This window comes from Platichthys flesus, chromosome 3 (genome assembly GCF_949316205.1).
Source record: "Platichthys flesus chromosome 3, fPlaFle2.1, whole genome shotgun sequence".
Taxonomy (NCBI): domain Eukaryota; kingdom Metazoa; phylum Chordata; class Actinopteri; order Pleuronectiformes; family Pleuronectidae; genus Platichthys; species Platichthys flesus.
In genome coordinates, this window is record NC_084947.1 from 11,979,760 (window position 1) to 12,003,609 (window position 23,850).

General features: G+C 42.6%; 2 protein-coding genes and 1 non-coding gene across 4 annotated transcripts; all 3 read right to left on the minus strand.

Annotated features, from left to right (window-relative positions):
• On the minus strand, window positions 1-12,561 carry LOC133943407 (ubiquitin-associated protein 2-like). Of its 2 annotated transcripts, XM_062381872.1 has the most exons (29): window positions 12,464-12,561; window positions 10,913-11,050; window positions 10,681-10,758; window positions 10,440-10,550; window positions 10,170-10,329; window positions 9,880-9,957; window positions 9,322-9,385; window positions 8,973-9,061; window positions 8,639-8,691; window positions 8,370-8,434; window positions 8,030-8,255; window positions 7,675-7,936; window positions 7,417-7,551; window positions 6,839-6,975; window positions 6,220-6,467; window positions 5,750-5,990; window positions 5,587-5,626; window positions 5,198-5,327; window positions 4,921-4,978; window positions 4,602-4,824; window positions 4,367-4,458; window positions 3,996-4,046; window positions 3,744-3,822; window positions 3,263-3,463; window positions 2,799-2,969; window positions 1,966-2,070; window positions 1,433-1,506; window positions 995-1,186; window positions 1-844 (listed from the first exon to the last, which is right to left on the minus strand). In XM_062381872.1, exons 2-29 carry the CDS (start codon window positions 11,006-11,008, stop codon window positions 749-751), a joined length of 3,555 nt encoding a protein of 1,184 aa, XP_062237856.1. In that variant the 5' UTR covers window positions 11,009-11,050; window positions 12,464-12,561; the 3' UTR covers window positions 1-748. The 2 variants fall into 2 exon arrangements, with proteins under 2 accessions (XP_062237856.1, XP_062237858.1); XM_062381874.1 differs by lacking the exon at window positions 1,966-2,070.
• On the minus strand, window positions 9,198-9,278 carry LOC133950915 (small nucleolar RNA SNORD121A). Its single transcript, XR_009920439.1, has one exon. It is a non-coding gene; the product is annotated as a small nucleolar RNA SNORD121A (small nucleolar RNA).
• A 1,638-nt stretch (window positions 12,562-14,199) lies between the features above and the next one.
• Window positions 14,200-22,210, minus strand: LOC133932999 (uncharacterized). Its single transcript, XM_062379946.1, has 13 exons — window positions 21,906-22,210; window positions 21,039-21,827; window positions 20,529-20,691; window positions 20,282-20,379; window positions 19,899-20,117; window positions 19,532-19,619; window positions 18,975-19,096; window positions 18,684-18,789; window positions 18,263-18,334; window positions 18,058-18,167; window positions 15,610-17,880; window positions 15,349-15,442; window positions 14,200-15,246 (listed from the first exon to the last, which is right to left on the minus strand). Exons 1-13 carry the CDS (start codon window positions 22,145-22,147, stop codon window positions 15,118-15,120), a joined length of 4,503 nt encoding a protein of 1,500 aa, XP_062235930.1. The 5' UTR covers window positions 22,148-22,210; the 3' UTR covers window positions 14,200-15,117.
• Window positions 22,211-23,850: the final 1,640 nt, after the last annotated feature.

The following is a 23,850-nucleotide window of genomic DNA, read 5'->3' on the forward strand; positions in this document are numbered from 1 at the left end:
AACTGCTCAGAAGTTTTATTTCACAGGAAATGAGGGTTAAAATTAAATTAAAATATAAAATTTAGATGAACGGGTCTGTATTTAAAGGGGAGGTGTAGACACAAGGAGCAGACCACCCTCCAGAACAAGGGAGAGAGAGGAGGGTTTAGGACAGGAAGCTACAAAATGTAGTTTGGGGATGAACCGGTCATTCAAGAAGTTATATATAAAAAAAGAGACAGATGCAGTTAGTTATTATAAACCCCACCCCCTTCTGAAATGTCCTCATATGCAATCAGTGCTGTAGCTCTCTCCTTTTCCTTTTTATGGTTTCTTCCAGGAAGTTTTTTTTATTGTTAATCTTCTTCAATCGTTCTCACCATCACCGTAATCCTCTTAATCATCTCATTCTGCCTTAATGTAACATCTTTTCCTGCAGTTTTGAAAAAAGTAAACAAAAAGTCCTTCAAAAATAAAATGCCACATTTCATGTTCTACTATTACATATACAGTATATATATATAAATACATACATAAATATCTTACATGTACAACCAATTTTGAAAAGGGGATAAAGAGAGAACCCAAAAGACTTATGAGGACTTGTGGAGGTGGGGGGAGCAGGGCAAAGAGGCCCAAGGTTGCTCATTGTGAGGGTAGTGTGTCTCCGATTTGCCTTTTTCGTTTTAGCTTTAGAAACGCACGCACAATCGCACACCCATACACACACAGCCTTTTGGGGAAGGGGGCGGGGGATGGGGAGCATTCCTCAGTTGGCCCAATAGGGGGAGCTGCCGTAGTTGGACTTGCTGCCTTGGGGTTTCTGCTGCATGCTGCTGGACTGATTGCGCTGTCCAGGACCACCCTACAGAGAACAAATAAATCAATTTCATCAATCATGTTTAAGATCAATAAACTACCCAACAGTTGTATTGAAAGTGTAATATATTGATGCACACCTATTTTGTGAGACCCTGTCTTAGGATGTGATGTATTAGTAGAAAATTGGGTTTACCTGTCCCTCCTGTGTGAGGTGATGGTGCAGCATCTGGGAGTGCTGCTGTTGGTGGGGTGGCAGGATGTGCAGGAAGGGAGCAGGGGCATAGCCAGGAGCACCCCCAGGGTTCAAGGGTCCTGTTCCCCCAAGTGCTGAGGGTAGGCTGAAGGGAGGTGGTGTCCCCGTGTGGAAGCCCTGCTTGTCAAATGACTTCAGAGAACCCAGAGGAGACAACAATAAATCGAGTGCATGCATTTACAGTGTGTTTAAATATCAGAATGCGAATTTCAAATAGTTTCAAATAAATACTGGAGTGGATCAGGACAAATGGCCAGATCAAGAAACCATATATTTTTTTAGTAAAATAAAGAGAACAGATCATTCAGGTATGATAAAGACTTAATTAAGTCTTACAAGCAGAAGCACAAATCACTCAAAACCACACAGGTGTCTCACCTGTGTTTTGCTGTAGATTGAACCTCCCATATCTGGTACTCCTCCACTGTTACCTGATCCTGACAGTCCTGGTGCTGAGAGGAGAATGAAGAGAGGGAGGGGGGGAGGAGATAAAGACAAAGATTGGAAATTAGGAGGGAAGGAAGGAAAGCAAAGAGGGGAAATAAGAAAATGATAGAGGAAAATCGAGGGGGTTAAGGGGGAAGAAGAAGAATTAGGTCACTTCACTGCTGAATATCAGGCACTGAATGTTCATTTCCACTGTTAGTAGGAGGGGGCCAGCCAGTAGGAAGAAGCATATTTTATGAGGGAATACTGAGGCATGTTTCTCTTGTTTTTTCCCAACCTTTGGCATGATTCCATTTATTTTCACATAAATATGCAGTCACACACGCATGCATATACACACACTTCTCTAAAACACTCTTGAAAGGGGAATCATCTGCAATTGTAAGTACATCCATTTTTCCCTACAGGAAACTGCCACCAGCTTTGTGCGTGTTAAATTGTGCGCGCATGTGTTGTGTGTGTACCTTTCCCTGGGCCGCTGCCCGCTGACTTGGCCTGTGACTGGGCAGAGCCTCCGTACCCTCCCTTACTGTACTCCCCAGGGTGGGCTTGAGACAGGTCATCAAAGGCTGAAGGAGGTGGAGGAGGAAGAGTACAGAGGAGGAGGCAGAACGAGCAGAGAGGGAGGGGGAAGCGAGTGAAAGACGGGGAACAGATGAGATGAAGAGCAGAAGAGGAAAGAGGATGGGAGGAGAAGAGAAGAGATGGGGGCATAGGAGAGAGAGGCAGTAAGGTAACCTGACTAAAATGGCAGCTGTGTCTATATTGAGCCGTGTTCAACTTCAGCAGGGGGTTTGAGCTACGCATGCAGCACAAGCAAAAAACACACAGGCCCAACTCCACACACGCATGCAGCATTTCATGTGCATGTATGAAAGGTTGGAAGATGGATTTCTAATATGCCTCCTTCTACACACCTAATTTCTGTACACACAATTCTGTCTCTTCCACAATACCCCTTCCAGTAAAATACAGCTGGTCAAAACTGATGCTTTTGAGCAACCCAACACATTGACAGAAGTAGCTTGCTATATAACCCACCATTACTTCTCTATCAAGTGACTGGTAATATTATAGTTGGTTTGGTGGCAATAACTTGAGATGAACCTGTGACAGTCAGTTTAAACAGAAACGCACAGGTGCCGTCCAATGCAATCAATTAAATAGCTGAATTACAACTGCTTCATATAACCTTCATATTTTCTCAACTCTGAAGAAAATGTACTGTTAGTTGTCTATAGATAAAATAAATCAGAGCTGTGTCAGACACAGCCCTCTTGTTGAATCCTTGTCTCACCTGCGCCATATGCATGCTGTCCGTAACTGGGCTGATGCTGTTGGTGATACTGATTGGAGGGGTTGGCCAGACCCATTGCAGGTTGTTTTGCCGAAGCAGGAGGCACAAAGACGGTGGGCCCATACTGGAAGGCTGAGGGAACCCCAGGCATACCAGCATAGTATGGCAGACCTGTGGGCAATCAGAGAAATAATGCAGCGTGTCAAGAAAACGGAAAGCTGTGAAATTGTTCTTTAAATGATTTTAAAAAGTACAATACAGTCTAACCTAAACTGACTGACCGTGTGTCTCAATCACTGGTTATGTGAAAACATTACTTTGCTTCGTTTACTTTTAAATTGAAAGTTTTCTAAACAAGAAAAAAAAAAACTGACAGAACTTGTTCAACTTTAATTTAGGTGTTAGGTGCATTGATGAGTAACCCATATGGCCTCATCTTCAATTATAAATTGGGTTTTCCTTACCAGTGTACCCATAGCCGGGCGGCAGAGGGGGGTTTAGGAAGGCCTGATTCTGTGCCTGTTGACCCTGGCTCTGTCCTGCACCCTGGCCCTGTGTTCCTCCCTGCTGTGCCTGCTGGGGCTGCGACTGCACCCCACCTGTAGACAGGCTGGTTGGTGGAGCTGGAGATGAGGAGTCATTCCTACCAAATTTTGTTGCCTCACCTCGATAACAAATGATAGAAAATACACCTTAAAAATCCATGGTCATCATCAAACATTAAGCCATTTAAGTACAAGAAAAAGGTAATCTTCCATGGTGTCATAAATCACATTACTAGGCTCAAATGACTGCTATACAAAAGCTGTGACTAGACGTCTATTTAGTTTAAGAATTTTTGTAATTGTGTCAATTGTGCAGTGTCAGGGTGGATTAGCAGCCCATCTTAAAACATAATGCAAGATCACGAGGTTCAACTACAATTCAATATAAAATTTGATTTACCAGAATATGGGTTATTGGCAAGGCCATCTCTTCCAGGCATAGCAGCCGCAGTACCAGGGAATGTTACACCATAATAGTCCTAGGTAGATAAAGGACCAATAATTAAAATGGCAATGACAGTGCTCCCCCATCTGACTGCCTGTTATATACAAGACAAAGGATTTGAAAGCCAACTGGTAATTAAAAAAAATACTAGAAGCTAAGTAATATGCAGCAGAGGACTTTAAAGACTAAACTCTACAACAGACTCACCATGGGAAGGCGAGACTGCAGCATTTGCAAATCCTCGTATCCATAGATCTGCTGTTGAAGGAGACATCGAGGGAAGAACCGGTGATTATTTCATAACATGTTGGAGTCTCATTGTTGACTGCACAGTCCATTGTTGGATCTCCTCAGCGTTAACTTGTTTGACATGTGATCAGAATCTACAAATAGACCATCACCATCCAGACTGATTATAGAGTTAATCGTGAAAGGGCATGAACTCACTTTCATCATTCTTCCAATTCCAATCAACACCAATCTTGATTTAGTGATACAACCGTTCTCTCTTGGACAAAACCCAGTGGACTACCAATTTAGGAACAAGTCAAAATATGATATGGAACGTGTATAGTTACCGGGTAAGCAGGTAGCAAGCCTCCAGGGCCCATGATGTACTGGTTAGCCAGGAGAGGTGGAACTCCTTGGGCCAAATTTGGTGGAGCTTTACCTGAGGAAGAAAGGGGAGGAAAGATGGAGTGCAGTGAGAAATATGCCATTTCTACTTAGTTTTCTTTTGATGTTTATATGGTTTGATTAGTTTTAATTAAGACAATAACTAATATGCAATTCATCTGAAGACTATGAACCAACCAGAAGCAGCATTGAGCAGTGCAGCTGTGCGGCTGTTTGCAGCTGAGAGTATGGCGTTTGTGCCATTAGGAGTTAGTCCTGGTGCTCCAGATAGGTGAAGACCATTGGTGGTGGAGCTGCTGACAGCCATGGCGGCTGATAGACTGGGATTGATAATTTGGCTGGACGCAGAGGAGAAGGCATGAAGGTTGACACCGCTGCTGATGCTCTCCTCATTACACATCTGTCGATGCAAAATGAGAGAAAAGATAGTGTGATAGGAGAATCAGAAACTGTTTTGAAGGAAGGTGTGTTTGTTTGTGTGTGTGCAGAGACTTACTGTCAGGGAGGAACTTGTGGTGAGGGCCAATCCAGATGAGTGGGTGTTGGTCATGTGACTAGAAACCGAGTAAAGAGATTTATATCAGCCTGATTAAATGTGATGAGGCCACAAAGGCATATCACCCAGAAAGCATAGGAGATTCAGTCAGTGATATGTCCACATTATAAGATTAAGATATGTGCTTGTAACCATCATTATCTCCACACAAAAATGAGGAAAAAGGATAAAAGAATCGGTGTACAATATAGTATATGGTGCGTCTGAATCATCCCACCTGCTGAGCGAGGGGATGGGTGCCGAATGCGAAGGTGTCACTGCAGGGGACGGGATGTGGTGACTGGGGCCGCTGTCACTCGTCATAACAGGAGACTCCGTTTTCGCTATTCTAGACGATGATGTGGTCGCTAGTTTGAAAACAAATTAGATTAATTTTGTGAAGGTTCTGGTTGATGTTATAAACTGAGGAGTAATACAAGAATAATTACAGAAAATGTAAAAAAAAAAAAAAGGCTATTAGTATGTCCGGGTCTTTATCAAACCTCATGCATTTACACCGAGATGACTACATCCTACCAGATGCATTTATCAATCAATACTTCTTATATTAGATTGTATGGACCACTCCAGTATAGTTCTCTAGAACTGATAAATGGGAGTACTTACTGTCATGGGTGCTCTGTGTCTTCATCCCACTGTAGCCATTCTAAGAAGGGAAGAAATATTTACAGACTTAGTTGTAAACTTCAGCTTTTTGTCAGCCAGTATACAGACAGTTTTTAAATTCTATTTAAGAACATTATGCATAAAGACAAAGTGTTTTCCTCACTGTGAGAGGTCCACCAACAGATGATGGGATATCTTTGCTTTGTTGGTAGCCAAGATGAGGCGGCAGGGACCTTTGGCCACTGCTCTCCACACGGCTGACTGTGGTAGGGGCTGCAGAAGATGGTGGAGCGGCTGCACTGGGAAGACCCATGGATGGTGAGGGCGTGGCACTGGGTAAGCCCAAAGATGGTGAGGGGAAGCTGGGATCTGAGGGTAAGCTGGGTAAACCACTCATGTGTTCGCTGTTCACAAAACGAGACAGACAGAGGATTAAAGACAAACAAATATAAAGAGAATATGAACCAAGCAATTCTTTATATAATTTTAGCCAATTCACAAATTGTCCCCTGCATGGCAAATCAATATTCTGATTTTTGCCAAATGTATTAAAAACAACGGATATACAAAATTACAAATGAGAAACTGCGCACATAAGACAATCCAGCTCCTTAAACACCAACTCATACACACCTCATAGACCCTGGCTTAGAGAACAGGCTGCTCTGTGGCTGCTGTGTGGGAACAGCAGAAGGGACAGACATGGGCGATGTTGCTGCAGGAGCTGGGGCCTGGGTGGGGGCCTGTTCCCTGGGCAACTCCGCCTGTGCTACGTCTGTTGCTCCACTACCTGCCTCAGACCCGAAGTCGAGAGCTCCGAACTGAAAATTCAGACCAGTCATATCTGCTGAGCCTGGCATCTCCACTGCTGAAGACGGAATCTGGGGTGGAAAAAGACAGAAATAGGAAGAACAGACAAAATAAATTTAATCACACTGGCAATTTTAAATGCATGTACAAATTATGGGAAGTTGTTAATTTGTACAATTCACAAAGTTTGTCAAAAGTTACCCAACATAGTTTGCTTGTCAAAACTACTCAACTGTTCAGTCAACTAGTTTCGGTTGATACGGATATACTGAAAAAGAGCTGTATATCTATGTTTAATAATAGGTTATTATCTCTGATTTTGAGAGGCAAAGTCACCGAGTGGAGTTTACAGCTTTAGGAAACTACTTTTGTTTTTAATGTCTTACAAGCACTATTGTTTTGTCAATTTGCATGAATAAATGGCCCAGATATAATATCTTACCTTTGAGGGGGGAGGTACTCTGCGTCTCTGTGTCCTGAGCTGCCGCTGAGGGGGTTCTGTGATGGGAGGCTCCATGCATGGCAGCTTGACTCCTGGAGAAGCGCCATCTCTTAAAGTAGGGACGAAGGAATCATGACCTGAAGGAGATTAAGAGTGGCACATTCATGGTACCATGTAAATGCATAGGCCCAGAATCAAAGTAATTGTCAAAGCAAGATATAATGAAGACAGTGATACTGCCATAATCTTACAGCCCAGATACTGGTAATGTCTCCACACTAATTCATTAAAGAGGGCACTGCCATCTTTATCTGTAATTGTGCCAAAATCTTGTTGTCAGCTCTGTAGCCATTATCTTTCGCTGTTAGCTAAACATATCCCAATCGTCTTTTCATGTGGTTAAAGCCCAGAAAAACAAGGCATATGAGCATTATGTGTCAGCTTAGTAGGTTATGCAGCACCATCTGTTAAGATCATGTAATATACTATGCACACTTTCAAACCTTCAATAGCATAAAATATAATACAAAAAAAAAAACACAATAAAATAATAGCAATAAATCCGTCTGAAGTCCTACCTGGTGGTGTGGGGACCTGTGGGGCACGTGACTGAGACAGGCCCAGAGATTCTGTGGTGGGGTGGATGGTGGACTGTTGCCTCTGTACCAGCTGGCTGAGCACTGCTGATGGCTCTGGTTGTTGCTTCATCTCCACTGAAGAGATTGCGGGTAAATGGAAAAATACTTGACCATGTAGCTTTCGCATTGTTGTTAACATTTTAGATTTGGTTGGCATGCCTTAAAAATCAGTGTTGGATTTACTGATGTAAAACTTACTGTGATGGGCAGCCAGAGGGCCATGATCTACTCTTTGAGCCTTGATGTCTAATGGGGGAAAAGAGGCCGGAGAAGGACATTGCATTGGAGGTAGCCCTGCATCTTTGGAAACATTACTGCTGCTGCTGGTGGTGTTGGTTAGCGTTTGACTGGCTCTCTGACCAAGCCTAGGCCCGTTAATCTGTTCTGATGTCCTGATGTCAGGCGAAGAAGTTGGCTTAGGTGCACTCAGAGGGCCAAAGCCAGAACCCAGGACTGACGACTGAGAGGGGGAGAAGAAAAACAAGTAATGAATACACCGATTCCTTATCACAATGTGTATGACAGGAAATATCCAACTTGTAGCTGTCCGTACCAGGGCAGCGTGTGCATAGGTGGTGCTAGCAGCAGCGGCGTAGCTGTTGGCGGTGGCATGTGCATAGCTGTGTGTTGCAGTGCGTCCATTGTGGTGGGAATTGGTAAACACCAGGCTTTGGCCCAAATCTTCAGCTGAGGGTCCATCAACTAACGCCCCCAAGTCAGAGTCCATGGAGGCTCCTACAGCCACTCCTGCCTTAGACAAAAGGCTAGCCAGGTCCATACTAAGTAGAAGGAGATGATAAGAACAGGAAGTATAAGATAAACACAGAGATTAAATAAAATAAAGCTTGTTTGCAGTGTTATAAGTTGACCGGACTTCAGGTGGATCATCTTACTTGTGTCCAGGTGTGATGGGGTTTCCTGGAGCACTCGAGGCAGTAAATACTTTGGTCTCAGACAACTGTAAGAACCCACATGATGTACAAACACATTTTATTAGATTTCAGTAACGCCACATTAACAACTGGCTATTTACAAATAGAAATTAATGATTTAAGTCAGAAGCCAGTTATACTAGACAATGTACAGGCCAGTGTAGATTGAAAAAAACAAGTAAAAAAAACAGTGAAAGTTTCTTTCAGATTAAAAAAAAAAAAGAACTTACATCCTCATTCCAGTCTTCTAAATTCCATTCTTCCGTGTTCCCTACCGATGCTCCTAAAAAAAGAAAAGCAGTTCAGACATTATGCTGATATGTTCTCAACAATAAACAAACAATCACCCGACAACAGTAACAGAAACTATAGCTCAAAACTTCATCATGACATACAACCTATCAACCCCTTGAATACATTGTGTAGATTTATTTGCAAATTTCTGCTAGCATGCTCGTATTTTTTAGGAAACTGGAATTTTTTGCTTACTTGTTTAAAGTTAATTAAGTAATTTTAAAATAAAAGCAGGAAATGGTATCACAACAATATATTTTTTTTATCTACCAGGTCCTTCAGCAGAATCGTTTCCGTCCCCTTCCCATGTCTCCTGGCGAGCTGCGGAGTTAGCCGAGTAGTCTGCAGGATTGAAGATTCTGAAAGAAGTTGAAGGTGGGAAAAGTGCAAAGACACGGAGAGAAGGGTGAGCAAACAGGAGATAATTAGAATATAGTGCGTTTGTTGTTGCTATTGACAACATGTAATGGGGAATCTAGTCGCAAATGTTTTTTTAAGGAGGAGATTCAGAAACTGTTTTTCTACACATTTGTTTTTAAGATATGTGCTTGTAATCAACATCACCATCTCCTCAACATATTTCAGTCATAATTTAAACTTCACACACACAAAATCTTACCCCATTCCCTGGGTGGAGAACCTGTTGCCACCAGCTGCTCTTCCTCTTCCACGACCCCCTACCCCTGAGGAGAAAAATACAACACAATGAAATGACCTCTGCTGACTGGACCCATTCAGCCTCCACTACTCATTAAATGTTTTGGAAGAAGGCATCAAACTCAGACGTCCGAAATATATTTACTGAGAAGTAACGTTCAGTCCTTGATCGTATGTAACAATATCTACAAACGTATCTTTTCACATAAACATATCCAAAAAGATTTAACAGCTTTCAACTCTCTTATCTACTGACAACATTCCTACACCACACTAACTCAAGCAGCTGCAGGGACTACGCACATTCCACACATGTTGATTGCGGCATTATTCTAAATGCCTGCAGACATAAATAGATGTTGCTAGCTCCATCACCAATCCATAATAACATCTCAGACAGCAAACAATGTTGGAATTTACCTAAATATATAGAAAGGCTTGCTAAAACAGTGTAGAGTAGTTAACCAAGCAGGCAAGATATTGATATGGCTGAGTTGTTCATTCTCAACTAGATGCTCACCTCTGCCTCGTCCCCTGCGTCCTGCGTCACCCCCTCTCTCTCCAGGAGCCACCTCAAACCCATTCTCCTCTATACGACCTGGAAATTAAGAAACAATTTGAATGTATATATTGGCAACAATTAACTGAGAGAAAGACTTCCGGATTGTGTTTAATTCATTTGGGAAATCAAATTAACACAAATCAGGGGTGCAGCTAACAGCATTGAAATGGACAGACGGGGGAAATATTATACATTATACAGGTTCTCTGTCCATTTGATTGGACTAATGCAGCTATGGACCCATTTACCTTCACGCCCTCTGCTAATTCCTCTGCCCCTCCTATTGGAACCTCCACGTCCACGACTGGCATCCCTTTCTCCTCCTTTCCTCTCTCTGCTCTCCTTTATCTCTGAGGTTCCACCTTCTTTACCAAGGCTCCGCTTCTTCCCAACAGTCTCCCAGGAGTTCTGACAGAGGTTAACAACAAAATTTTGACTATTACACCTATTTTGTGATATACATTTTGTGAAATAATTTCATGGTCTATTAGCCTGTGAATTAGTATATGAATTCTTACTGGGTCAGGGTTGTTCTCTAGCAGGTGATTGATGGCTTTGTTTACATCTTCGTTGCTGTCGTGGAGGGCAACTATGCACTCATCTTGAGTCTTCCCAGTCACCTCAATCAGCTGTAAGCAGTCAAAACGAGAAAGTGCATTGTAAAGTTTAATAAAGTCATATTGTCCAATAATTGCAGGACAATATGCAGATGATTCAGGAGAGGGTTTGTCTAAATATGCATGCGCACAAACAAATTACCTGTTTGACCTTGTCTTCAAAGTCAGTATCATTTTTGTCGTAGATCACTTGGGCTAAACGAATCTGTTCAGCTGTGGCCTGATAAACAGAGTTCATGAAGAAACAATGCAACAGGTTTATTTTGCGATGAAGGGTGCAGTCGTCTAAATATTCTATAAATGTGAAATCTATTAAGGCAATTTGAAATTAGAAAAAAAAATATGAAACTCTATGGACAATGGTGAAAACCCACCTGTATCTGTTTTTGTGGTTGTGTTGTTTGTGTGGTGCTGGGCAGCGTTCTATCCCGAGTTCCCCGGGCTTGAGTGCTGACCAGTGAAGTCATCATATACAGTATATACAAAACAATGTATGTACAAAATAGAAAAATCTGTAGGAAAGAAGAGACAAAGTCAAAAATCGACCAGGTGTGAAGTTGTTAAATTGCATCACAAGTCTTAGTACTATATCATATTGAATAAATGTCCACCGCCGGTACAGTATATTGAATATAAGCAGACCAAGGCTCTCCATGTAGGACTATAACCCCATCTGTCGCCCCCACCTCCCAGGTTAAATTTAGCCAAGCCAAGAGGGGACTGTCCTGGTGTCAACTTACAATCCCTCCCTCAGTCTCCCGAACAAAAACACCAAGAGTACGAACCAGCCGCTTTTATAGGTGGTCTCTTAATTATAACTATTCTTCATCGTTGTCGACGGGAGACGCCATTTGGCATTTGATTGAAGTAATACGTCAACACAAAAGGATACTTTAAGCCACGTTACACCGTGTAAAAAGGAACCGAAAACCTACGCATACCATGGGTTATATTAAATTACATAAACTAAGCTGGTGGTTAGCTAAGTATAATACAAGTTGGCAAGTTGACAGCATAGGGGAAAACACATGAGGTCCACTGGCTGTGATCGTTAGTATTGTCCGACAATGATGCGTTGACCGACAGGGAGGAAAGACAATACACAACCAGATCTGTTAACGTCGATTATAGACAGATGAAAATTTCCCCCGGTTGTGTTATACTGTGGGCGGTGATTTTAATCGCATTCTCAAATTGGTTAACGTCACGAGAAGCTCGACGGAAACATGAGCCATGTTGGCTAACGTTCACACCAGCGTTAGGTCATGTAGGTCCCTTTAGCTTTAGCATGGCTAATAGCTAGTCTTTGTTTCGTGTGCGAGTCCACCCTTTGGAAAAGCTACAGCCCACGGGGCAGATATGTGCAGTGTGGTCGCACAGTTGGTCAACTTGACCGCTCGTATGAATATTGTCAATTCAGGCCCACCGAGATATGAGCAAAAACAACAAATGTGACGAGTGAGGACATGTACCCTTTTGTGTGAACCGAAAGAGAAATGGCAGGTATAGCCGACGTCATTAGCATGCTAACATAACTACTGCGAAAAAGTAATAAATCACGCGTCGTGTGCGCATTTCGAGCGGTCGCTGTCGAATATTTAAGCGTTATGACCGTAATATGAGAACATGGGAGCTAAATGCTGTCGAAGAAAAGCGTGGCCCGTCCACGCTACGACCGATAAGCGCTGCATGCTAACTGACCCGGCATGTGAACGAGCCGTCCTCGTACAATGCAGCGACACAGTCCGGATGCAGTGGTTAGCTACCGAGTTAGTTAGTTAGCTTACCACCGAACCGCGCGGACAGTGGCTTCGGAACGACACGTTTGTTTCCAGAAACTTTTTTAAAATCATACGATGGAACACATCAACCGTTCAATCGGCTTTAAACGAATAACACTGCGCGTTTTTTCGTCTTTTCTTTACCTGCTAACACGCTTCGCACAGCCAGCAGCAGCAGATGATGTCACGTGACCCACCGCGCCGTTGTTCAATGTTCAGAGCCTGACACCACCAATCAGAAGCCGCGAGTTGGTCACGTGGTTCCGCGACGTGCCCCGACAGACAGTCTCTGGCCTCGACACGACGTCCGCGTTCACGTCTGTGAGCGCGCTTCAGTGTTCGCCAGCAATGCACGCGCTCAGTTATTATACAATTTTATTTTATTTAATAGTATTTGATTTAGCTTTACTTTAGTTCCGTTTAGTGTTTAGTTTACTTTAGTCTTTAGTTCAGTTTGGTGTAGTTTCTAGTTCAGTTTAGTTTATAAATACAGATTACCCAATTTACAATCCACAGGAATTTAAATACATACATTTTGAAAAAATAAACCAAGGCACACTCGCTGTAGAAAGATAAAAGTGCACCTGCATGTTGTTTCACATTGTGCTTTTAATCAGTGTCGAGGGAATTTCACCCAGACATGTAACAATGCTGTAAGAACTAAATCAAACACCACACATACACGAGTACTCAGTTTTTAATTGCAAGGGAAGTCAGTTCCGTAAAAATCAACTTTAGGCAAGGCACAGCAGTGGTTAGTCAGGCTAACTCTTGTGTAAGAAGGTCGCCTACAGCTTAGAAGCTTACTTCAGCATTTTCCAGACAGCACTGAATAACATCTTGCAGAATACTTGTCCAAACATATTTCTGAACATACAGCATTTGTTCCAGTGTTTACAAATCACAATGTTTACCTATTGTCGGTCTCAGTTTAGACCATCGTGAAGACATTCTTGAGTTAGAAAATTGATACAGGAATTTATAAATTAAATTTGAGCTTGACGGACATTTTAATGCCTCATTACGCAGGCTACCACCTGAAGCTTTTTTACGGTTTGCATTGCACCACAGGTTTGTTTTGTAAAGTTGAAGTATCAGTTTGTGCATACTGCTATGGCCTCTGGCCATAGGATAGTCCTGGTTCTGGCTGTGTTTCTTTCAGAGGCCCTGGTTGCCTAGCTGGAATCTGTCTCACCTGCTGGGAGTCTATAACAACTGGCAGTTTCAAGATGTCTCTCTCCCTCCCTTCTGAAAGACTGGAGTATTTCAGGCTTGACTTGGTTTTTAGGGTTGGTTCTGTTTTGCTTGTGTTTAGTTAGCAATGGTTACAGATAGTTTATGTAAACTCACACCTGCCGATACACATCATCCGACACACACCTCACTACTGATATACTACTATAAAACATACTATGCTTTGCTTAAGTTTGAGTTGATTTCAATAAATCCTTTTTTATTTAAATGGTTGTTGTGTGGACCTCCCTTCTTGTGGGCTCTCCAACGAGCTGGGCACAACAATACAGTTTACATCGTTATTGTCACAAGAATGATTGCGAATTACGTAACCCCAAAATATTGTTTTGTTGACTACATTTAGGAATTTTCAGAGGTATTTTGTGCAGATTAATCTCCTAAAATTGGATCTGACTTAAATGTTGCAGATTATATTCTGTCTTTTTCTATGATGGTGGTGTAATACTGGGGCGTTTCTTCTATTCAATTTGAATTCATTCTCATCTGCTTTCTTTGGGGTTTAAACATTTTCATATAAAAGGGGTGTCATTTTTCCAAGGCAAATGTAATTAGGTAAAAATCATAACATTTTTTCAGAAAATAATTGTCAAATACTGTCAGAAATAAACAACACAGAGCACATCATCTAAGCCATAAATAACTTTATTTAATATTTAATTAAATCTTAAACCCTTCAAAAAGCAAGCAGTCTCAAACTGAATACACCTACCGTCTATTTACTTTACAAGTATCACAATCTTTTACCTGTAGACAACAAATGTAGCACTCAAAAACAACAACTTTTCAAGGTAACAGCTCAGCAGACAACTAGAGCTCAAGTTTGCAGGTAAGAAAGATATTAGTTGTGTATCTTTGGTTCAGTGTGTCACTGCTTCAGAGAGCCAGTCTTCGTCCAGGCAGAGGGTTGTGGTGATGTGCAGCACGAATTAAGACACAAAACCAGGAAAACTCAAAGCCTTGATCATGTAAAACAAAATCAAAAAATTTACACAGACATGATCAAAGCTGTCAGAAATCAGTGGACAACAGTGGAGCAAGACTGGACTTGAAAAATTACCTCGCTTTAGAAGTTGCAGCATATACAGTACATAAATAGCTGCTGTCAAAACAACTACATTTCAAAATAGCAGTCCTTCAAGTATCCACAGTAGTGTGACAGATATCCCCCAAAAGATGAATCTAACAAATTATGATTTAAAGTAGCGAATATGCAAATATTCTCTTAAATACTATATGCATATGAATCATCATGTAAAGAGCCCAGGGGAAGAGGGAAATAATAACCTCACATCCAAAAAGGAAAAAACAAACCAAACACACACAAAACACACACACACACACAAGATATGAAATAAAAAAAACACTAATAATGTATTTAACTCACTAGATTTAGTCGTGTCAGTAAAAAACATATTGTGCAGTTGTAAACACCATGATAGTCATGCACTACCAGCATCCCTTCAGTGTACAGGCTTTACTTATAAATATAAAGATTCTTGCTTTTTAACTTAGTTACCTCAGATAATCTGAATATTTGTATCTCCTCATAGATTGTGTGCTTGGTTAGACTGACTGAGCATCAGATATGGCTGCAGCTGGGCTCTCATGCTATGAACACATAGAGCCTTTTTCTCCATGATCTCCTCTAGCTTGTTGACATATTCCCCAAATGCCTGTAAGACAAAGAGATGAAGAGTGAGGATATATAAATATGTGTAGTCGCTGTAAAATGTGCAGTTTAACAAAAAGCTATTGAGGGTTTGATTTATTCGGACCATATCAGGTTGTTGGAACAGAAGTGTCCCCTCTTTATGGCATAAAGCCTCCATCTCTTCCAGCTGCTCCCAGTGGGCCTGGACAACACGACACCTGGAGTTGGATTAGAGAGGAGATGTTTTATTCAAACAAATCATCTCTTCATTGTGAGTAATGCAGCATTACAAATACTGTCACCAAAGAGGTCTGAGTCATATGTAGGATTAAGACGTCATCATCAATGTCCTTCATAAAATAATAGTGAGAATTGTGTTACTTACAGTGCATGATTCAAGCCTTTCAGGGTAGACGGATGGATTGTGGGTGTACTTAGCTTACTGCTCGTACTTTCTAGACTTGGTTGGATTGCATTGTTTAAATCGCTGGAGGGGTTTGAATGTACCATGTGACACTGGTCCAAGACCCTCTCTGACTGTGGTGCTGAGGTGGAGGAGTCAGGTTGGCTGTGCATGTTGTGTGCATGCTCCGTTGGCATTTGTGCGGCAACATTTGGGATAAGAGTGCGCGAGTTGGATGAATGAATGTCCTCAGAGTGTCGGACTGTTCCACGAGTGTTTTTTCTTCGATCCGTGTGATTGATATCTGTCCTGGTGTCAGAGGTGGTGGAGCAGCGGGTCTTTGCTTGTGGCAGCTCCACAGAAAGATGAACCTCTACATCCTCGGCCTCTACAAGTTTCTCCGTCATCTCTGAACATGTTTGTTGCTCTTTTCCTTCTTTCCTGTTGGTATTTTTCCCCATTTCATTCCCAAGCAGACAGAGTGAGGGGTTGCTCTGTTCTCCTTGTAGGAATGAGAATGTCGCAGCCTGTTGGTCCACCTGAAGCATTGAGAGGCTGAGGGGGTCTGTTGTGTCGCTGAGAGAAACTGTGTCAGTCTCATGCTGGGGTAAAAACGGCATTTTGGATTTGATGTGTGGGTTGTTTTGTACCTGAGGGTATGATGGACGTTCAGAGAGATGGTTAAGGGGCTCAGAAGTGTTATATCTAGTCTGAGTGATAGAGGTAGAGAGTGGTTGAGAGGTTGAAGGAGAGTTGGAAAAAGGGCCTTTTTGCATAGGTAGAGGCGGGATGTTGGAGATGCATCTGATATGTACTGATTCAAGAGAGCGATCCTTTAGTTTGTCCGGGGTCGGGAGTGAGTTGACCCGTTCACAGCCTGGGGAGAGGGGTCGTTCTGCTGGACCTCGCTGATGAGGGCTGCCTCTCTCCCAATCAGTGCTCCGCCCAGCTGGGTCATCTGTGGGATGGAGTCCCTCCTCACCCCTCGGTCCTCTGTCATCAGAACAACAGCTGTAAGCCACTTGTGCCCCTGCATCAATCCGCATCGCACCTGTGACCCTCTCTTCTTGCTCTGTCTCCACTGTTGCCAACCAGGGCCACCTCCTCTCTCGCCCTTCCATCCCAGCTGGCCTCTTAACTTCTCTCTTTAACCTTACTTCACCTGTTGGCTTCACTGACCTCCTTTTATCACTTTCACCTTGCTCAAGTCTTCCCTCTGTTTCTTCCCATGATACCAGCAAGTGATCGCCAACACCACCAGATTCACCACGGGCGTGATTGTCATTGCAGCTTGGAGAGACTTCAGTTTGCAAGCGAATCTCACCACTGGGAAAAGGCCACTGTCCTCTGTTAGCATCAGCTCTAATCTGAACTCCAGCTCGGCACACATCTAAGACATCTTCTGCATCTTGATATGTGAGGGCAGAAGCTGACAGGGAATCCTGTGGAAGAGGAGAAGAGGATAATGGAGAGACAATTGGATGAAGAGAGGAAGAGAATGTCGACTGTGAGAGGAGATTGGCAGACAAGGACGCAAACTGCTGCAGCTGCTGGTGATACATTCTCAGATGCCTCTGCCTCTCCTTATCCTTTCCATCAAACTTCTGTAAATCTCTTTCCCTAAGCTTTTCACTACCCATGTCTCTACTGCGCTCAACTTGTCTTCTCTGTTGTAACCATCCTCCTTCCTCAACTCTTCCCCCTTTCACGGAGCTCTGCTGGTTCTCTTTTTCTCTTTTTCCCGATGCCCTTTGAGTTAAAGAGTTTTGCATCTCCTGCTTGTGGCGCTGCTCATCTCCTGGCTGTACCAACACCACCCCTGGCTGGACGTCATGGTTTCCTCCGAAGTGTCCGTTAAATCCTCCGCACATTTCAATTTCTCTTCCCCTAACGTTTCTTTCACTTGCTTCAAGCCTCCTATGCCTCGTATCACCCGGTCCCAGGAAGCCTCTAATTGGTGTAACATCTTCAAGTCCGATCCCTTCTCCGTCCATTGCACTTGTTTCGGCCTTCGATCTGCTGTTCTTGGGTGTGGAGCAGAGATTTGTGTCCCCTGTGGACGACCTGGTGTTTGGTGAAGTGGGAGCAAAAGCCTCTGGTCGTCTCCCTAACTTCTGCTTTTTAGGGGGACTTTTCTCTCGCGGGCCAACACTGCTAACACTGCTGCTGTTGGACAGGTTATGTTTAGGGGAGGGCATCGTCTTGCTCCTTCTTCCTCCTCTAAGTCCTCCTTGTTGCCTCAACTCCTTCACCCTTTAAAAAACGAAGTAGATATAACATCTCAACTAATTTTAGTCACTGTTCATCACCACTATAGTCCTGGGTACAACCATGGAGACATAAACACTTTATTTAAAACCACTATGTAATTAAATTAAAACAGGATAAATATAACACAAACACACACACACATACACACACAACACTCACCGGTCAGCATATCTCAGTGTATTAAGTGTGTGTTCGGTCGCTAAGTTACCAGGTGAAATGTTGGCAATCATGCACGTCATTGAATCACCAACAAATGAGTCTTTCAAAACCTAGAATGAGAACAAAGTAGTAAGGGTTTATTTATCAAGCACACGATCATGAACACTATAAATAAATGTAAAATATTGGAGTTTGGTCTTATTACCTGAGTAAGTTTGCTTTGTCTGAACGGTGTGTGTGATTGCTCCTGATCAAGGGACCGGATACATTCTTTAAGCTGAGAAAAAAGACAAACTTATTAATGGGAAGGAAAATAAAGCCCCGCTATACATTTGCATGTCAAATGTCATGTCTGCACCTTCAGACATGACATTTTTTCACACATGAAGAACGTAGCAGGAGATTGTCAGGGTCACACATTTTCAAACTAACAGGAAAATATGCAGGTGAGGTATATGGCGCCTGGGTTAACATGCAGGAGGCAGGACATAATATATAAATTCTGGAAATCAACATTTTTTGATCACAGCACATTGCACAGACATAAGACAAGAAAGAACATTTATGAATGCAGCTCATGTGAGATCACTTGAGTGTGTCATCATGTGTCTGTGTGTGTAGCTTACAACCAACAGACTCTGGTTGATCTCAGCTCCTTCCATACGGCTCTGCTTGTCTGGGTCTTTGGTATCTGATGCCCTCTCACTTCCGGCCAGGTCCACAAACCACATCCTACAGGCACACACAAACACACACACACACACACACACACACACACACACACATTTAATAATTCATCCTGCTACGTAATAAACTGACTTTAAAAATGTGTTTAAGGAGAAAAGAAAAGCAATTAGAAAATAATGTACATGATAATCAACCCACAATATGGTCAAACACGGGAGGTTGACACTAACCTGCCTCTTATCTGCTGGTTTGGACTTCTGAGCTGAATCTGAAGCAAAGCATGGGATCGAGAGGAAAGTGGATTTACCCCGCTCATCCCCTGCGTGCGCTCCTCTGTACCCTGTGAAATCACCTTTTAAGGAGGACAGGAAGAGGAAGAGGGGGGAGATTGAGATGTTTCATGAGATTGCGGTGGTCAGGATATCAAACAAATCTGGCACAGATCAACAGTCCTGATGTGGTAGATTTAATCCACCGGATAGCACATACGGTATTATTGAGGGATTTAAAGCAATAAAATATAATAAGCAATCTTTTGACCATGTTACAAAGTAATCGTCAAAAATCTGTATGAAGAATGTAATAAAGCCTAGAAGAACAAGTTTTCCTTGATCCTCTGTCACAGCAAGCAAGACCGTCAGCCATGACCTTTTATTTTTCTTTATTAAATGGTAGATCTCTGATTTTGGAAACAAAGCATGGGATCTAAAGGATGGAGTGCTGATCAGAGCACCAGGTCTGGACAGTGCAGCAGGGATATGAGGCTATTTTAAAGAAAGAAATTAACCTGCAGCAGGGAGCTGACTGAGTCCACCCTGACGTCACGCAACCCTGCAATGTGGACCACCTTCTGTCCATCCTCCCTGGCGAATAACCTAGAGACAGACGAACCGAGGGTGAAAGAAGAAAATTTGTTTTTTATATTACTAAAAATATTAAGAAGAGAACATCCTAGTTCCCTTAAATGATGATAATGATGCTGCTAAAACTATATGATCCTTAAGAAAAGACTAATTGTAAAAATCATATAGAACATTCTAAATTCAATTCAAGCATATTGAAAAATTGTGGCTATAACACAAATAAGCAACTAATAACAGTTACTTTCAAATGTACCTTCAAAATATATTATGTATCAGTGTACACACACACACCTTTTCCTGTGGTCCAACAGGTCATACAGCTGACCACAGTAGATCTCAAAGAAAGTGACATACACCAGCAGGGGAGCGAGCATGTGTGAGGAGGAGAGGTGTGCAAAAATGTCCCGGACTGCAAGTGTGTACAACCCTGGTCCCCCGGCGGATGAGCCCAACATGGTGTGAGTCTTCCCTGCACCTGTCTGGCCGTATGCAAAACAAGTGGCCTTGCCTCTGTGGAACGCACAAAGTAAAAATATATGTGGTTAGGAGGCACAGATTCAAAGAGACACACAGCAAGCTTACCCAAAACTGGCTTCAGGACATTTGGATGGGAAGGAATTGAGTGTGACAACATATACACCTCAGTTTGCAGCACTACATCAGTGCCAACCTACCCATTGAGCATGTGCTGCACCAGAGGATATGCTGTTCCTTGATACACCTCCTCGTTGGAGCTCTCCTCTCCAAAAACCTGGTCGAAGTAGAACCTGTGCTACAGGGACAACCCGACAAGGCAGTTTAACAAAATCTGAATAATCCACCCTTACAGTTTCAGTATTTCATGAAACTGAACATCATCACCATTTGATGTATGACTATAGATATATGATCAGAATATAGATATATGATCCCCACATTTACCTGTAGTATGTATTGTGTGAGATCCACCGCTTCTTTGCTTTCATGAACAGTTACACACTCTCCTCCTGAAGTTGTGACAACGTCTGCTTCTCCTCTCCTGCTCTGTGCACGTGTCAGAGGTCTCTTCCTCACACTGACGCTAATCCGCTGCTTCCTTTCTTGCCTGGTACACACACACACACACAAACACACACACACACACAGTCACCAATCACAGTAAAAATCTGGATCGAAAGTAAACAATGCTCTTATACAAACTTTGTGCAAATATCCTAAAACAAAGAGACACAATCACATACAGTATGTAAATCGTCAAAAGGTTGAACATGCACAGGACACCTTCCCTCAATGATTGTGTTGGAGCCATTAGTATACTTTCTTTACATTTCTGAATGGGTTTCATATTCAGTGGATGTATTTAACATGCTGCACCTGAACATGTCTCCACTGAGACATTCATTTGTTATTCAGGAGCGAGCAGTGAGGACAACACAAACCACCTCCACTCACTTTTTGTTTGGAGCAGGAGGGGAACTCAGAGGTAGTCCGTAGTTGTAGCCAGCGGTTCTCTTTGATTCATAAATGGGTGTTTTGTTAGCCATGGATCCTGAAGCCCCATAACTGTGTATTCCTCTGGGAAGTGTTTCCTTCTTAGAGATTATTTTCCTGTCTTTGTGCCCAACTGGTTTGCTGCTAAACATCTTTGATGCAACTGGTGCAGGCTTGTGTTTCTGTTTGTGGAAGAAGGCAAACGTTGGTGATAATAGGGTGTCAGAGTTCTGCAATGTAAAACCTCCTATGGTGTCTCTCTTTGTGTGTTGATTTGGACGACTATGTGCATCTTCCCTGTGGTTGTTGTTTTCTTTTCCGCCATATTTCACAGCTCTCCCACTGTCGAGTTCAAGCTGCAGAGTTGTGGCTGACTCTCTGCACTGGACTGGTGCAGCATTTCCCATAGGACTGGTGCAGACATGAACAGATCCTTTGGGATAAGAAAGGTGCTTCTGATGATGATCAATGGTTTCACAACCGAAATCAAGCCGTCTGCGAACGGGATCTCCACATCCATCATGAGTAAAACTACTGTCCACTACACCATAGCCTTCGTCCCCACCATCAGCACCAAAATCATCATAACCATCTTCATATTCCAGACTGTCCAGGTCCAGAGTTTTGATCATTTGGACCAGATGGAAGAGTCGAGTCCTTTCCTCCATAGTGCGGATTCCCAGGAGGGGATAGTCCTCCATGGTCAGTGCTGTGAGGTGGACTGCACGGCAAACCCCCATGGAGGTAAACCTGACAGCAGAGAGGGGGGGAGAGTCAAAGGAGGGGACTACATCACATTGTGGATGTTCTGTGGATGAGTATTCTTACCTGGCATAGTGGTGCTGCAGCTCAACCGCTCTCAGACACTCATTCAGGCAAAGTGTCATTTCATTCCCTTCCTTCTTTCTCTGTGTTCCCTTGTCTTTACTCGACCTACCCCGGGAGTGGCACACATGTCGGTTTAGTCTCTCCATTGGTCGGTCACAAAAAAAAAGAAGCATGCAAAAACTGACAGTGCTACTGACGTGATTCTCTGCAGCAGGCTGAACTTGAATAAAACCAAATAACATCAGAAACACAAACACTACACAAGCTCTCTACAGCAGCCCCACCACTTTTAACAAGACCATGTGTCCCGGCTGTTTTCCCTCCCTCAGTGACTTCTGACAGAGACTGATGGCCAATGGGGGGGTCACAGTGTCATAACTACCACACTGCACTGTTGGGGGCACAGGACGCTGGTATGATGCTGTAATTTGACACTTGGTAAGGATAGAGCCGGGGCAGCACGGTGCAGTCATGTCACACATTTCTGTATCCTAGCGAATATGATAAATATAGCAGACACAGGCAAGCAACTGTTGCTTCACTAGCTTCTACAGGAGATTGGCTGGCAGCTGTAATAGTCCAAACACATGAAACTTGAGCGATATCCTCTTTATATAATGGAATGTTTTTATATATGGTTTTAAAATATTTTGCCCTTATTAGTTAAGTTACCTCTTTCATCCTAATCTTTTTAATCTATTTTATTCAGCTTGAAAATTGTATTAAACTGCTTTTTTTATTTTAATTAGATAGTTAGTTAATTAAACTTGATTTCAAACACGTAAGTCCATATCAGTTTAAAATTTAAAATAGCAGAATAGAATAGCAGAAACTATATACTAAAATCTTCACAATCTACAAGCACATTGGACTAGAACCCATACAGAGCAAGGGCATGTCCTTCTGTGTAATTCCCTCTTGGGACCCCATACTCTGTCTGATGTGTCAATTCTCCAAACTGAATTACAGAGTGGCTGCAGAGCATCAAGTCAAGGGAAAGTTGTCATGGACACCTTTGCCACTGGAGCAAATAACCCACAAAACAAAATCAAGAAATGATAAAGGTAACTGCCTGAATCTTACAGCTAAATAGTTTTTAAGTATGAACTGGCTAAAATGTTTGAAGAAGGTTTAAAAAAATTGAAAACTTACCAGACTCACTGCAGACTTGTTTGAAAGCAGTAGCGTGTGGACAATGTTTTGATCTGAACGAGCAAAGTGAAGAAACATGAAGCATGAATTTTGCACAGAGCTGTTGGCTTGAGGGGTATCACCGTTTCCGTACACGGTTGGTCTCCATGGCGACGAAACCGGTTCCGGAGTTGTGTTTTCCCTCACGTGAAGTGAACTCACGTCCCGCTGCAGCTCATCCGAGGTTGTAAATGTAAAGAGACAAACAGTCGCTTAACGTCCCGTTCAGCATGAGGGGAGAGATAATCCCTCGGAGGGTTTAATGCCCACAGACACAAAGCCTCCTCACACTAACCCCATTAGACATTTGTCTCCCTCAGCAGCGCGAGTTAAACAGCAGCTCCCCCGTGTGATCATATTACCGCTGATATGCATGAGGAGACTATGCCTTCACTGATGATGTCAAAAGCACATTTAATTAACATTTGAGAATTAATTAGAATACATGTTCCAACTATCCCCTTGACATCTATGAAGCTGCACCAAATTCCACACACCCAGATATCGGTCCCTCAAACAGGACTGACTGCTTTTTCTTCTATATGCACAAATTATTCCCTGGAAATGTTAAACAAACATTTTATAAGTTAAAGGTGTAATGTGTAAGATTAAGGTGAAAAGGATCTACTGGCAGAAATTGAAAAATAAAATATTCCTAGTGATTTTTGGTGTGTGTCATCTAAATTGTATGAATTTGTGTTTTCTTTTCTCCCGAAGGGTCCCATTGAAATACTTTATATTTGAAGGTCATTGT